The sequence below is a fragment of the Lithobates pipiens genome, unplaced genomic scaffold (genome assembly GCF_037356315.1).
Source record: "Lithobates pipiens isolate NorthernLeopardFrog02 unplaced genomic scaffold, aLitPip1_a1.2 Scaffold_25, whole genome shotgun sequence".
Taxonomy (NCBI): domain Eukaryota; kingdom Metazoa; phylum Chordata; class Amphibia; order Anura; family Ranidae; genus Lithobates; species Lithobates pipiens.
The window spans coordinates 204,602,008-204,619,339 of NW_027507787.1; the positions used below are offsets into that span (position 1 = coordinate 204,602,008).

The following is a 17,332-nucleotide window of genomic DNA, read 5'->3' on the forward strand; positions in this document are numbered from 1 at the left end:
CTTTCAGCAATTCTTCGGCCACATCACTTTCTGAGTGAAGAGTCAATGAAGCCACCCATAGTGCCTCTTCTTTGTCGACAGCTTTGCTCCCTTGCCACATAACTGACACAACCTCAGATGGTACAAGCTCTGTGTACTCACTCCGATTCTTCGTGAGTTCCACTGGAAATCGTGACAGTGTATCCGCGTCTGCATTCTGTTTACATGCCCTGTACTTGATATTGAAGTGGAAATCAGCCAACTCGCCAACCCAGCGATGACCCCCAGCATTCAGTCTGGCAGTACTCAATACATATGTCAATGGATTGTTGTCTGTGTGTAGACTGTGAATGTTGAAGCGTAGTACAAGTAATCTCTGAATTTGTCACAAACTGCCCACTTGAGAGCTAAAAACTCAAGTTTACCAGAGTGAAGATGGTAATTGCGTTCTGCTGGAATCAATGTTCTGGAGCCGAACCCAATAACACAAAGTTTTTCTCCTTGTCGTTGGTACACTACAGCACCTGCATGTCCACCAGTCTGGATACTACAGCTTGATGTTTGGGTGTCCATTGAATTGCTGTTTTAGATGGCACTTGTGCATTGTTTCCGTTTTTCTTTGTAGGTTCCCCCTGGTTGTTTTTGGTGATGGATGTAGCAGATTCTTTCTCAGTGTTCTGTAAAAGTTCATACAGTGGTTTAGCAAGTTGAGAGAAATCTTAAATGAAGGACCTGTAGTAGCACAGGAATCCTAACAAAGATCTGACTCCTCCCACTGTTTTTGGTTCTTTCCTTCTCAAATGCAATACCGCTTCGAGATCTTTTGTATTCACTTTTTTATTGAGGAATTTTCAACATACAGGCAAAGTATAAACTGCATCAGCCAGTCTGGTAAAAGCATACAGAACATCAAAAAGAATAACAAGATACAAGAATGACACTTTGGCAACAAACAAAGTACGATAAACATGGTAAAGATACAATCATGGATCACACGGTAGGAAAAGCAATCTTATAAGTACACGTGTTGGCATATACATTTCTATACTGGGTTGTGTAACTAATGTCATAAGTTTTCCTAAACTTCTGAGAAGGATCCAGTAAGTTATCAAAAATCTCAGTGGAATAGGTATCCATTTACCGGTAAGAAAGTTCGAACCTTCAGAGCTTGGCATCGAACTCTGATACTTAAAGAGGAGGACTTCAATACCAGGTGAAAACAATTGATACCATGGTCATTTAGAAAGCAAATATATCTGTCTCTGACTAGTGCTCCATACTAGGGCCATAATGTATTGAAAAGCAAAGTACAAGGATGATGAGAGGAAGAACAAGGGGATGAGGAGGACAAAATGGCTGTGGAGAGGGGGAAGGGGAAAGGAGAAAGTAATGGGGGAAACCCGTCAGCTCCGCACCCGAGACCCCCCTGGATGAGATAAATTTTGGTATTCCGGGGTAGAGAGAAAATGATACCAACACGCCCAAATTGTGGTAAATTTTTCCGCTTGATCATGTGATTGGTGAATTAAATTTTCCATTTCTGCGATTTTCCCGATTCTTACCAACCATTCAGCAATGGACGGGGGTTCCGTAGAACACCATTTAGTCGGGATACAAAGTTTCGCTGCATTCACCATGTGCATGGCGAGTGATTGGAAATGTAGATTTTTAGAGATCGAGGGTAGATTCCACTTCGAGATCTTTTGGGTCAATTTTTATGCCTTCTTCTGACACCATTCGTCCAAGGTATCGAATCTGTCGTTTAAAGAGTTCACACTTCTTCGGTCTAAGTTTGATACCATGCTTGTGCATTTGACTAAGCACTTACCTAATATCATTTACATACTCCTGAAAAGTTTTGGAGTAGCAAAGTATGTCATCCAGGTATGGAGAACAACATTTGTCTCTGATGCCCTCTAGTACATTCTCCATCTCTGAAAAGCTGCTGGGGCATTAGTTAATCCGAACTGAATACGATTTCACTCCAGGAGTCGCCAGGGGGTGCTGAAAGCCTTCAGAGTCTTCATGCACAAAGCCTTGATTATACGCACTACCCTGGTTCAGGATTGAGAACCATGTAAATCCTCGTAAACTATCCAGCAGATCTTGTATTCTAGGTAGTAGATGTCTATCTGGGATAGTCTTTCGGTTTAACTCCCTAAAGTCAACACATAGTCGTAGGCTACTTTCCTTCTTTTTCGAACACAGACAACTGGTGATGAGTATGCGGAAGAAAATTTCGTTACTCAACCTCGGTCAAGAAGGTTTTGGATATATTCTTTCACTTCCTTCTATAGGGGTTTCGGTATCGAACTGTAGTGTTTCTGGACAGAAGTTTCATCTTTCAGATTTATCCTCAATTTCAGGTTAGGGATGCATCCTATGTCTCCCTCATCTCTAGCAAAGACATCTGAATCGTCATATTACATTTGTCTCGCTATCTCCTGTTCTTCTTCTGCGAGATCTTCCAAATTGACAGGTGGGTGCCACTTAATAGATTTGTTAGTGGGTAGCTGATTTCCAGTGTCCACTTGATCCAACTGGTTTACATGAAACACCCTTTTCTTCTGGTCAATTCCCTTTCCATCATCTTTGTTTGGAGACAACGGTAGAATCTCAGCTGCTGGAGAAATGGTACCCAATACTGTTCTAGGCGGAAGGTAGATGTCATGTTGAGCACAGTTCAGTATAGGTAAAGTTAAGAGAACCCGTTTGGCACATCTACCACTGAAGGAAATAGTTCAAGTCCTTCTTCAACTGGATATTCTGTAAGTGGTTCAAATGGAATGATTCCTTTTGGCCACACTGTAATTCTGCATTTGACTTCACAGAGCTCGCCTCCTTTCATCTGGAGTCCCTTCTTCCCCACACGACTATCGGATATTTCTCCTGGGTCAGTTGCTTGACTGACAGCATTGACAATGTTATTCGCTACACTCTGTCTTACTTTCATAGCTTCACTCAGCAAGATAGTCAGGTTTTGGGTGCTGTTTGGTCAGTCATGGTTTTCTCTGATCAATTCTTCGATAACATTAAACCCAAGAATTGGATTGTCATTACAGCAGTCGCTCACCAGCATTGGCACATAGATGGCTGAGTTTCCATGTCCACTGCTTTTGAATTCCAGGCGGACTTCAATGCATCCAATGAATGGAATGATAGAACCATTTGCAGCTGTAATGGATAAGTTGTCATCACAAAGTAAATCTTGTATGTGCCTAATGGAGACGCTGGGTATAAACTTTTCTAACCATGCCTTCCCGACAATGCTGAACTGAGCTCCTGTGTCCATCAACATGTCAACCGGAACACCATTCATCCAACATGACAGTAGGCATTTTCCTCCAATTAATTGTGCTATGCGTTGTTTGGAGAATCCATTCTCTTTTGGGAGTGTTCTAGTTGACCGGTGGGTGAATACCCTGTTTACCTTCACATGGGACAGATCATTTGAGGTGGTTACTGGTTGTCCCTTTCCCAGTGACCGTCTGTCGTTTCCCGACTGCCTTCTTTTCTTAAAGCAATCAACTGATTTGTGTCCTATCCAACCACAGTAGAAACAATGGTAGCAGTTCTGCAATCATCACACCTGGGCTTGCAGTGAGTTGTATCTGGAACTTGAACATTGGTTAGTGGCTTGGTCATTCAGTTTACAACAACAGGAGTTAGCTTCATCATCTTTTCCAGGTTCTTCGTGAGAGCAGAGACCTGTGTTGTTAGTTCCGTTAATGCAGTGTGATTTGCTCTAGCTTCTCCCTCAACTCTCTTTTGCAATGTGTCTTTTTCACTATTCCCTGGTGTCTGTGATGAATGAACAGTAAGAGGTTTATGTTTAGGTGCAGTGTTTAAGCGTCTCTGCCTTTCTGTTTCCTCATCAACTGATCTGGTGACTTGCTCTATGATAAAGTCATCCGTTGCTGTCAAATCAGACACATAAGGCTTGATATCTCATCTAACATTAGAATTTTTCTTGTTTAGTCCCTGATGCAGTGTATGAAGGAATACGCCTTACACCATTTTTTTGTCATAGTTAAAGCGGAGGTCCACCCTAAAATGGACCTTCCGCTCATCGGATTCCTCCCCCCCTCCGGCGCCACAATTGGCACCTTTCAGGGGGGAGGGGGGTGCAGTTACCTGGATAATCCAGGTAACTGCACCCACTTCCGGGCTAGCTCTCTGCGGAAAGGGGCGTACGTTACGCCCCTTTCCGCAAGCGCCCGCCCCCTTCAGCAAGTGCCCCGCTGCCTGCTGGGAAACACACAGCTCCCAGAGGCAGCGGGGACCATCCTCATTGCGCAGCGCGGCTCGCGCATGCGCAGTAGGGAACCGGGAAATGAAGCCGAAAGGCTCCATTTCCTGATTCCCATACCCAAGATGGCGGCGGCAGGACCCGACAGACGACCTAGCGATCGGCTTCGGGTGCCGACATCGCGGGCGCGCTGGACAGGTAAGTGTCACTATTTTAAAAGCCAGCAGCTGCAGTATTTGTAGCTGCTGGCTTTTAAAAAAAAAAAAAACGCGGAGTCCCGGTGGACTCCCGCTTTAAGCTCTCGCCTATCATGTTGTGGTGTAGACAGAACTTTTTGTTTTAACCCCACTAGCCTATAAACAAATTGTTGTGCTGTTTCTCTTTCTTGCTGGGTAGCATTGCTAATGTCCTGAAATAACTCATTACCACCACTTCGTTCTCTCATGTGACTTCAATTTTTCAATTCAGCAACAGTAAGATCATCTTTGTCAGTCAACATACCTTTAAAATGACCAGGTTTGATTATTCTCAACACTGTGCGTATAATTTCAGATTCAGGAAATTTTTGTGTTAGACACTCGTCAATTTGTCTGCACGCGCTACTGTAACTAAATGTCTAAACCATGATCTGAAATTACACCACCATGCATTTTGAATTCTCTACATGTTAATAAAGCAAAAACATCAGTTAATCTCACCACCTCCGATACCTGTTCAGTCCTTGCAGTCCCACTACTTATTTTTTTGGCAGTGGTTGTAATGTCCACAGTTGGTGTACTTTTCTTGTTAAGTTTTAGTTCATCCATATTGTCTTGGATGATGAGTAGGTAAGACATACCTTGATAATCTAACTTTTCCAGCTGATCACTTCTCAAGTAGTCTTCAATAAATTCAACAAGTTCCATTTTGTTGGTACCAGTCACTGATGGAACGTCCACGTCGCTTTCATCTTCCAGCGTAATAGCGAGGCTATGCAGCTGTTCTTTACTAAGCAGATGAATTTGTTTCCAGATATCCCACATCAGCGCACGACGAGGAGACGCCATCTCTGTTGCACTCTGAAGACTTGCACTCACAAGGCAGACAACACTCACAACTCTCCTTGTAGCTCTGCAGTAGGCTCACGCTTGTCTCGCACTTCCCTCTCACTGGTCACATAAAGAATCCTGGCAGATGAGCCCCCAAAATGTTACCAGTCTCAAAATATAAATTAAGAGAGCCGATGATTGTAGACGCAATGAAGTAATGTGATCAGCTTGGCGGGGACTGCAAAGAATTACACGAACAGTTAGGCCCCTTTCACACTGGGGCGGTTTTCAGGCGTTACAGCACTAAAAATAGCGCCTGTGTAGCGCCTGAAAAAAACCGGCCCCTTTCACTCCAGTGTGAAAGCCGGAGGGCTTTCACACTGGAGCGGTGCGCTGGCAGGACAGTGAAAAAAGTCCTGCTAGCCGCATCTTTGGAGCGGTGAAGGAGCGGTGTGTTCACCGCTCCTAAACCGCTCCTACCCATTGAAATCAATGGGACAGCGCGGCAATACCGCCGGCAAAGCGCAGCTGCAGCGGCACTATGCGGGCGGTTTTAACCCTTTTTTGGCCGCTAGCGGGGGTTAAAACCACCTCGCTAGCCCCCGCAGACCGCCGCTAAAACGACGGTAAAGCACCGCTAAAAATAGCGGCGCTTTACCGCCGACGCCCGCACCACCCCAGTGTGAAAGGGGCCTTAGAACATATGACCACTCATCTTTATAACCAAAGGAGTTGCACTTTTACATGACAATACATATATTACATTTTTATAGTCACATGTTCATAACCGTTAATATATAGTACAGATTTTGACTGAAATACTTTAAAACATAGTTACAACAATGAACATTATTATATGTTAATAAACATATATTTTCCTCTTATTCAGTATTATAGATAATTATCTTTATCTCTCTGATACACTTTAGCTGTTCCATAATGATAATTACATTGTATTGCTTGAATATTCTTTCAGTATTTCTCTTTTTTTACCACTAGATGGTGCACATTGCATGTCTGTACGAAACATAATCTTTACATACAAGAGTTTTTTTACCCATTTAATATTGTTTTAACATGTGGCTTCTAATTTATATAACTTTGCATAAAGCAGGTTTAAATATACCTATGTATAACAGTTCAGTGCTTATAATACACATTTGTTCTGACTAATACAGTATTTTTATGGTTTTGTGCCCTTTTCACTGATCCTTACACATGCTGTTCTGAACTTCTAATTACAGCAAAACTATTGCATAAAATCTGCTGAAACTTTTCCTGCATCTGCTAAAGATGTTTAGGAATCTTTCTATCACAGTTTAACACGGATTAGAAACAATTTAAAGTACATACCTGCAAAGAATTACACAAACAGTTAGAACATATGACAACTCATCTTTATAAGTAGTTTCACTTCAGTCACATGGTGTGTGGTCTTATATAGACTCTCCTTGTTTGCCTTCTCTGCCATCTACTGGTTGTTGATAAAATAGCAGGGTAGTAATTCTTTGCTTAGAAATAAAAAAAAAAATGAATATGGACTTTGGGGTGTCTGTTTTGTCTTTTATGTGACCATATAAGCCCCAGTCCGTCACATTGAATCTATGCCACAAACAATTAAGGCAGTTCTGAAGGCTAAAGGGGGTCCAACCCAGGACTAGCAAGGTGTACCTAAAGAAGTGGCCAATGAGTGTATATATTCAGTCTAGTATTACCTTGATTCATACTCTGTATGTTCCACGTTCTTATAATAAGTCTGTTTTTACAGCTTTGGATTTTCTTTTCTCACCTGGAAACAATAGTGCCTAGATGACTATTGTTGATAACATTCATTCTATCGTTTCGATCCATGTGTTTTTTTTGGTAGAATCCTGAAGTGGTTTATCATTGCTTTCAGTGCACTTTGAGTTTATGTATTTGTTGTTGTCTTCTCTGTGATCATCCACCATTAATATTTTCCTATATTGCTGTTGCCCGATATAGGTGGTAGGTTATAGTTTGGCTTCTCTGCTAAAGTCTGTCAGCCAGGAGTCAAAACTTTGAGTTGAGTAGTTTTTGACTTCCCTTGCGTTGACAAAGACAGAAAGACCAATCACATGATGGTGATTGGAGATACTCATAGGTGGGGCCTGACTGGTGTACCAGAGAACTGAATAAACACACAGGGATACTTCAAGTAGAACTACACTACATCTGAGCACCACAAACCAAAAACGCTATTTAATTCATTTTTCATATTCAAAGCAAACTCCCCCATCCATGCATGTCTCCATGCTTTATTTTGCTGAGAAATCACTTTGAAAAAACACTTCCCTAGCATTTCTGGCCGTGGCTATCTAAAGTTTGGGCTAGGCCTGAAAACCAGAAAGTAGCTTGGGCAGCACAGTGGTGTAGTGGGTAGCACTTTCACCAAGCAGCAAAAAGGGTCACTGGTTCAAATCCCAACCATGACACCATCTGCCTGGAATTTGCATATTCTCCTTGTGCCTGTGTGGTTTTCCTCCCACACTCTAACAACATGCTGGTAGGTCAACCAGATCCTGTCTAAACTGGCCCTAGTACAGGCAGTCCCCGAGTTACAAACACCCGAGTTACAAATGCCCTCAAATGCCAGCCACCTGTGCTCCATGTGGGTCCTAGATACCTTTCGAGCACTTCCGAACACATCCCACAATGCTGTACTACGCCCCAGATAACATAACAAGCGCCCGGAACATCCCACCCCCATGCACAGGCAGCAGTTACATTCATGAATGCAGTGTTCTGACCAGAAGTTACACTTACAAATGCAGTGTTGTGACTTACGAACAAACCTATAGTCCCTATTGTGTTCGTAACCTGGGGACTGCCTGTATATGAATGTGAGTTAGGGACCGTAGATTGTAAGCTCCTTGAGGGTAGGGACTGATGTGAATGTACAATGTATATGTAAAGCACTATTTAACCACTTGAGATCCGCGCTATAGTCAATTCACAGCTACAGCGCGGATCTCCTTTTCCGGGACTATGTCTATTGACGTCGTCCCGTGCACGAGCGGCCTGCGCGCCCCCTGAGGGGCGCGCGCGGCGCGCTCTGTGATCGGCGAGTCTACGAGACTCGCCTGATCACCGATCCGTGCAAGGGGTCGATCCCGACCCCTTAGCACGTGATCAGCTGTCAGCCAATGACAGCTGATCATGTGATATAACGGAGCCGGTAATCGGCTATTATTCCTCCTCGCGCTGTAAGCGCGAGGAGAAAAAAAAAAGCCGATCACCGGCGACCGTGATCGGGACATCAGTCCCGATCATGGCCAGCACTGCTAGTGCCCACCTGCAACCCTGTCAGTGCCCACCTGCCCCCTGCCAGTGCAACAATAAAAAAGTAAGTGCCCCCGTCAGTGCCACCCAGCAGTGCCCACAGTGCCACCCAGCAGTGCCACCCAGCAGTGCCCACAGTGCCACCCAGCAATGCCCACAATCTGCCTTAACAAAAGTGCTGCACCCGTGCCACATATCCGTGCCCATCAGTGTCATCTACCAGTGCCCAGCAGTGCCGCCTATCAGTGCCCAGCAGTGCCACCTATCAGTGCCACCTATCAGTGCCCATCAGTCCCATCTATCAGTGGTACCTATCAGTGCCCATCCGTGCCACCCATCCGTGCCACCCATCCGTGCCACCCATCCGTGCCACCCATCTGTGCCACCCATCCGTGCCATCTTATGTGCCCATCTTTGCCCATCAGTGCCGCCTTATCTGTGCCCATCGGTGCTGCCTTATCTGTGCCTATTTGTGCCGCCTTAACTATGCTTATCAGTGCCCACCAGTGCAGCCTATCAGTGCCCACCAATGCAGCCCATCAGTGCCCACCAATGCAGCCCATCAGTGCCCACCAGTGCAGCCTATCAGTGCCGCCTCATCAGCGCACTTCAATGAAGGAGAAAAATGACCTGTTTGCAAAATTTTATAACAAACTTTTAAACATGATTTTTTTTTTTTTTGCATCTTTTTTTGTTTGTTTAGCAAAAAATAAAACTCCCAGCTGTGATTAAATACCACCAAAAGAAAGCTCTATTTGTGGGAAAAAATGATAAAAATTTCATTTGGGTACAGTGTTGTATGCCCGCGCAATTGTCATTCAAAGTGCATCAGCGCTGAAAGCTGAAAATTGCTCTGGGACTGAGGGGGGTTTAAGTGCCCAGTAAGCAAGTGGTTAAATTGACAGCGCTATATAAGTACCTGAAATAAATAAAAATAAACTAAAGAAATGTAAAAAAAAAAGTTTGGCACAAGTAAATATGATATAAAGTACTTTCCTATCTATTTACTAATGCCCGCAGCATAAGGATTAAAAATAGTCAATGATGATTGAGAGAGTGAAAGTTGTAAGCCTTCTATTTTTTTTATAAAAATAACAATACCTATACTTACCTGATCTGTGCAATAGTTGGACACAGAGCAACCCTCACCCTCTTCTTCTGGGTTCACCCGCTCAATGCCCCTCCCCCTCATTGGGTAACCCCACGGAAAGCCACTTTCCCTAGGGACACCTGTGCGGGCTCCATTGGCACAGACAGCTGGACTCTGCCCCTTCCCTTGCTCCCATATCACAGGATTGGATTGACAGCAGTGGGTGCTAATGGGTCTTGTTGCTATCAATTTGTCTAATGAGGAGAGAGACAGCAGCTGGAGCCGCTGTGCTCATGCAGATCGCTGGATTAAATTGGGCTCAAGTAAGAAAAAAGGGGGTGTCTGGGTGGACCTGCAGCACGGTGTGAATTGTAGCGGCAAGAAACTTCTGATTCCTGCTGCAGCACTGAGCATACAGGTGCAACTGCAGGTCACGGCAGCTCTTTGCATAGCCAGTGATTACCTACAGTGATAGCTGCTGGACTCAATTTGTGTGCCTACAGTGATAGCTGCTGGACGCACTTTGTGTGAATCCAGCAGCAATCACCACAGGTAATCACTGGCTGTATAGACAGAAGCGAATAGCTGCGGCCGCTGGCGACCTGTCATAATGAATGGGGCTAGTGGGCGCCCCTACCCGCTCAAAGCCACAGCAGGAATCAGACGTTTTCTGCTGCTACAATTTGCTTAAGTTGCCGATGTGAATGTAGTATTATATATGTTGCAGGTCATATACTTCTTTAGGCAGTAGAGCAGGGATATGCAATTAGTGGACCTCCAGCTGTTGCAGAACTACAAGTCCCATGAGGCATAGCAAGACTCTGACAACCACAAGCATGACAGAGGAATGATGGGACTTGTAGTTTTGCAACAGCTGGAGGTCCACTAATTGCATATCCCTGCAGTAGAGGAAACTGTCTACCCACAAGGCACTTTCCAGTAAAATTGTGTGCTATGTACAGAAACCTATACTAAACAGTAATGCCGTGTACACACGATCTGAGTTTTCATCAGAAAAATCTTGGATGGTTTTTCCGATGGAATTCCGCTCAAGCTTGGCTTGCATACACACGGTCACACAAAAGTTCTCGGAACTTACGACCATCGAGAAAGCGGTGACGTACAACACTACGAGGAGCCAAGAAAATGAACTTCAATGCTACCAAGAATGCGTCAAATTGTTTCCGAGCATGCATAGGAATTTTGCGCGTTGGAATTGCTACAGACGATCGGAATTTCCAATCAGAACTTTTTCAGTCGGAAAAATATAGAACCTGCTCTCAATCTTTTGCTGGCGGAAATTCCTCCAGCAAAAGTCCGATGGAGCATACACATGGTCGTAATTTTCGACCAAAAGCTCTCATTGGACTTTTGCTGGCAGGATTTCTGATCGTGTGTACAGGACTTAAGATTTGAAACCAGAACAATCTGCTCTTTAGAAAATTTCTGGATCTAAAAGCAATTCTAAGATTTGATAAGATACCATAATTGGAACAAGCAGTGGGGCTTCAGGCTGTTTCTTTCCTGATGACATATTTTTTTGTTTAGGCATTTCTATGCATTAATAAAAAACGTTTGTACTCACCTAGGTGGATGCAGCATTGATCCCCTGCCAGCGCTGCAGTGAAAACTGAGCCCTCACACAGCGGCAATCGCTCAGTTCTCCCCTCCGCTCTGAGCAGAGAGCTGTGATTGTCAGTCACTGGCATTCTGCTCTGCCCTACAGCGCTCACTGGAGCGCTGATCTGGGAAACGGATGAAGTGTCTGGCTAAGGCTGCCAGCAGACCACTGAGAGGCTGAGCCAGGTACCGGTCTAGGCTTCTGGGGGCGGATACTGACCATATAGTTGGGATCTTTCCTGAGCCTGACCTGGCTGAGTGACATCACTCAGTTGGCTGAAAATGAATCACAGGAGTGCAGAACGAACTGCACTCCTGTGATCCATAGGAGAAGTATGGTCAAAAAAGCTTCGGCCATACTTCTCTTTTAAACCTCTGTAGATCCAATGTAGAGGTTTCAGAGGATAGCAGCTGTGGACAGTTCACTTAATAGAGTAATAAACACTGCTAACTTCTTTTTTTTTTTAATGAGCCCCCAGGAGGATTATGCCATAATGGCTGGTATGCACATCATATTAGCACATCATGGTAGACTCTAGGGTTGTCCCGATACCACTTTTTTAAGAACGAGTACAAAGTACTAACACTTTTTTCAAGTACTCGATGAAACCAATACTTTTTTTTAATAATATTTTTTATTATTTTTTATAATGTAATAGAAGCAACTGTCAGCTGCTTTACTGAAGGCCACACAGGGAGAATGGTGACTATAACTTCCCCCGCCGTCGAACCAATTGTTCCTGAGTGTCCAGATATTGGACTAGGCATCGGGAGCATTTGCACAAGTACAAGTACTCCTGCAAATACTCTGTATCTGGACCGATACCGATACTAGCATCGGTATTGGGACAACACTAGTAGACTCATCTGTCAAACCAGCCCCCCCAGCGCTGCACTGTCACTACTTCAGTTGGTCCCGGGTGCATTCACCTTCTCCCAGTCTTCCTTCTAGGTACGTTCACCTTCTTCACAGCCTTCCAAAACCTTTTCAGTTCTAATCCAAATAGTTTTCATACTTGAACAGAACATAATAGCTGAACGTTGATCGTAAATATGAAGAATCACGCCGGTGGTGTCATGTTTTTGATAATCTGTTATAAGAACAATAATCCACCATCTCATTATTACTAATAGACTTTGCTTTTTGCACTGCCTCATTAAAATATTTGTGATGAATTGACTTTATTTGAGCTCTTTTTCTTCCCAGGGGGTGGTGGAAAGCGGAAGGGGAAGAGTAAGAAGTGGAAGGAAATTCTGAGGTTTCCGCACATCAGCCAGTGTGAAGAACTCCGGCGAAGTATAGGTGAGTCTCCCACTGTGGGTTATTTAGTGAATGTTGGTAACTAAGGCTAGGTTCACATTAGAAATGGAAGAGAAATGTGGCGCACCAAGAAGGGAAAACCAATGATGATGAAACAATCTGATAGTAATTGACAGTCCTATATACTGTAAGTTCTAAAAACAGTCCAATAAGGAAAGTTCAGACTCATAGACCCAGTGGCAGCCTGCTACAGGAGCTAGAGGCAACTCTGCATGTGAAGAAACAAGAAGAAAACAAGCAACACCATTTGATAGCCAGTAGGTTTTGTGCTGCCCTAGGCCTGACTAAACCTATGCACCCCCTAATTTAAATATGATCCGCCCCTTCCTGTCAAGGCCACATCCCTGGCTGTTTAAGACCCGCCCTGCAATTTTTGAGTCGGGACACTAGTTCTGAGGGCCTGGGGGGGAGCAATGGATTCCCTTAATTTACATATATTTCCTCCCACTTCCTGTTTGGCTATGGGGCAGGTGGGGCAGGAAGTGAAGGGAAATCTCTGCAATGGGACGCATACCGGAAGCAGTGCAGTCGCTTTATGGGGACGCTAGAGTCATTTGCCTCTCAGCCCAGTCCACCCCATAAGACTGGTGCTACACTAACAGTGTAGTGCAAGCCAGCGGGGACTCTTTCCATGCTGCCCCCCTGCAAAGTGCTGCCCTAGGCCTGGGCCTTGTCGGCCTAGGACAGGATACAGCGTTGCTGATAGCGCTGCTTGTTTTCTTCTAGCTTGCACTGTAAAAGGCAGGTCAGTGTTGCCAGGGAGCACCTTGATGCGTGTCACATTGCTTGATTTTTTTTCAACTTTATTTGAAGTGTGATATTGGTAGTGGTGTGCAGCTGTGATCTGACATCCTCTCACTGTATATGAATAATGTAAAGAGACAATATGGACTGCTGACCTGCTTGTGAAAATGCTGGTTGCCTGGCTTATGATGTTGTTTCAGTGGCATTATTGCTTGGCTGAATTAGAAACAGTATGCAGATCAGGTCTTCCATCTGATGTTTTAAGCAGGATGCTTCTTTGAGGTCAGTGACTGTAAAACAAGAGACTGCTAGGCAGCCTAGCATTGTTGGGAGGTCAGCAATAGAAACACCTTCATTCCTCTCAGTACAGGTTTCACCTAATATGATCACATTGTTGTGTAATATTTTGTGTGCTGTCAATGTTGATTTATAAGACAATCGTAATAATGGTGACTGTCTTGTAGAAAAAGATTATTATAATCTGTGTGAGAAGCAACCAATTGGGAGGTTCCTCTTTCGCCTATTCTGTCAGACGCAGCTAGAGCTCCAGTGTCTCATTGACTTCCTGGATACTGTGGTAAGACAAATTTAATGTATCTACTCTATTACTCTATTAGTCATTTATTTTCCACCATCCCTCTGTCACTTTCCCTTCCATCCATTGTTTCATTGTGCTCCTCTTACTCTCCATCACACTCCTTCTACCCTTCATCCACCATCCCTCCATCACACTCCTCTTATCCTCCATCCCCTGTCCTTCCATCACACTCCTCTTATCCTCGACCACCCTGTCCTTCCATTACACTCCTTCTACCCTTCATTCACCATCCCATCATCACACTCCTCTTATCCTCCACCCCCTGTCCTTCCATCACACTCCTTCTACACTTCATCCACTATCCCTCCATCACACTCTTCTTATCCTCCATCCCCTGTCCTTCCATCACACTCCTTCTACACTTCATCCACTATCCCTCCATCATACTCTTTTTATCCTCAACCCCCTGTCCTTCCATCACACTCCTATTACCCTCCATCACACTGCTTTTACATTCCATTCCCCACCCCTCAATCACACTCCTCTTATCCTTCACCCCTGTCCATCCATCACACTCCTTCTACCCTCCACCCACCTTTCCTCCATTACACTGCTTTTACATTCCATCCATCACACTCCTGTTACCCTCCATCCACAGTTCATCACAATCATCTTATACTTGAACCTCCATCCAGCTATCAGAGTCCTCTCAACCTCTCTCCTCCATCCCTTCATCAGACTCCTATTACCCTCCATTTTAGATCCCTTTATCACATTCTTCTTACGATTTGTTCTTCATCACATTCCTCTCATCCTCAATCCTCCATCCCTTCATCACACTCCTCTTACCCTTCCTTCACTATCGGTCCATTGCACTTCTCCTACCTTTCATACATTATCTCTCCACTGCACCCCTCTTACCTTTCATCCATTATGCCTCCATTGCACTCTTCTTACGTTTCATCCATTATCCCTTCATTGCACTCCTCTTACCTTTCATCCATTATCCCTTCATTGCACTACTTCATTGCACTACTCTTACCTTTCATCCATTATCCTTTTCATTGCACTCCTCTTACCTCTCATCCATTATCCCTCCATTGCACTCCTCTTACCTTTCATCTATTATCCCTCCATTGCACTCCTCTTACCTTTCATCTATTATCCCTCCATTGCACTCCTCTTACCTTTCACTATTACCCCTCTGGTGCACTCCTTTTACCTTTCATCCATCTTTTTTTCACTCTCCTACTTTTTCATAACTTTTCATCCCTATATCATGGCCTCTTGAATTTTATTTCCATGATCACATGTGGAATTGGTCTGTATGGCTCATTATTATCATCTATTTGGTTTCCTCTCCAGGCAGAGTATGAAGTTACACCTGATGAAAAACTAGGAGAAAAGGGAAGGGAGATTATTCTGAAGTTCCTCACCCCAGAGGTAAATTGGCAGCTTAGCGGACGTACTTACTGCAGACAAGATTTGTTATGTCCATGGCTGACTCTAGGAAGATGTCTATAAGAGGACAGGATAATCTGATTGTGTGTTTTCTTTTGAAAGAAGCTTCTGATCTGGTGGTTGTGATGCCCACAGTTATTATCACAAAATGCCTCATAAATAAGGTCCAGAGAGTTGTCATTGCACTGTAACATGCTATGTGATAACCATAGTGCTGTAGTGGGACAGATTTAGGACAATGATTGTGAAATCAGTATGGTCCATTTTGTATTCCCTACTGCAGGACATCATCTACATTAATCCAAAGCCACGCTTGGTGATCTTTAGTCACTAGACATTAGCTATGTGTCCTGCAGTTACGCAGCTTAGGGTGTTTTCATGTAAATAAGTCTGCAGCTACTTACAGCTCCAGACACAGAAGAATTTGGTACAGATATTTAGACTGTTCTTCGCTTTGTCTGTACCTTACAGGCAAATAACGGGAAGCTGTGCTGGCATCATTGGCTAGAGTAAGTTTGGTATGAAATGAATATCCTGAAGATGTAGATTAATAAAATTTGGATGAAATCTAACAATGTAAAAATAATGGATCGGGTAACACTGGTACAAGGATGGCAGGGACCACAGTGCAGGCACGATACAGCACACATAGAAGGTATGATGCAAGAAGTATGATGCAAGAGCAACAAAAAGCAATTCCCATCATCCATAGGGTAGGAAGATATGTATTATTGCCTGTGAACAACTGGCTGAGGAAGAAAGAGTATGGTCAAAATATGTTATAAATTGATGTATGCTTTGAAATTCTGTCAGTAATTCCACAGCTTGGTTTTCTTTTCTGCAGTCTCCAGTTTATGTATCTGAAGTGGGACAGGATATTGTACATCAGATGGAAGAGAAACTGGAAATCTGCCCATTCAAAGAGCTTTTCTCTAACTGTGCCAAGTAAGTGCCATTATATCAGCAGTGGGGGAGAGATTAGCGGGGTTGGATGTACAGCAAGGAGGAGTGATTGGTGGGGTTGGATATATGGCAGTGGGGGTGGATTGGTGGGGTTGGATGTACAGCAGTAGGGGAGAGATTGGTGGGGCTGACTGTACAGCCATGAGTAATAGATTAGTGGGCTATTTGTATGGCAGTGGGGGGGGGGTTGTTGAGGTTGGATATACAGGAGTGGGAGAACAGATTGTTGGGGCTGGATGTCTGGCATTGGGTGAGTGATTGGTGCAGTTGGATGTATGGCAGTGATGGAGGGATTGGTAGGGCTGGCTTTACAGCATTAAGGGACAGAGTGGTGGGACTAAATGTAGAACAGTGGGCGAGGAATTGATGGGGTTGGATGTACAGTATTGAGGGAAGGATTGGTGGGGTTGGATATACAGTTGTGGGGGATGGATTGGTGGAGATGGATGTACAGTATTGGGAGAAGGATTGGTGGGGCTGGATGTACTGCAGTGGGGGGACAGATAGGTGGAGCTGGATGTATGGCAGTGGAGAAGGAATTGTTAGAGCTCAATGTATGCCAGTAGGTCAGTGATTACTGTCACTGGAGGTACAGCAGTGGTGGATCGAAATGGTGGGACTGGATGCTTTACAGTAGGGAAGGGATTAATAAGGTAGGATGTACGGCAGTAGGGAAACGGATTGGTTTGGCTGAATGTATAGCAGTAAGGGTGGAACTAGTGAGGTTGGATTTACTGCAGTGGGGAAAGGAATAGTGGGGCTTAATGTATTGCAGTGGAGGACAGATTTGGAGTCTGGTGCTTGGCAGTAGGGGCAGGAATAGTGGGGCTGAATGTACAGCAGCAGTGGGGTGAGGGTTTGGGAAGATGCATGGGCAGCCTCAGGTCACATGTACCACATTGTCACTACAGATGTCCCTCTTCCCACACACTGACCACCACTATAGATACCTCTTCCATACATTGTCCTATTTGAAGTTTCACATGACCTGCATTGACAATACAGATGCTCCCCTTCCTCTTAGACACTGTATATGAAA

General features: G+C 44.3%; 1 protein-coding gene across 1 annotated transcript in view; it reads left to right on the plus strand.

Annotated features, from left to right (window-relative positions):
- GRK5 (G protein-coupled receptor kinase 5) overlaps positions 1 to 17,332 on the plus strand; it is a 69,118-nt gene that overhangs the window by 35,824 nt on the left and 15,962 nt on the right. The window contains exons 2-5 of the mRNA XM_077455464.1: positions 12,474 to 12,569; positions 13,796 to 13,908; positions 15,235 to 15,312; positions 16,175 to 16,275. Of these exons, the coding sequence (XP_077311590.1) occupies positions 12,474 to 12,569; positions 13,796 to 13,908; positions 15,235 to 15,312; positions 16,175 to 16,275 (388 nt within the window). The remainder of the gene's footprint in view (positions 1 to 12,473; positions 12,570 to 13,795; positions 13,909 to 15,234; positions 15,313 to 16,174; positions 16,276 to 17,332) is intronic.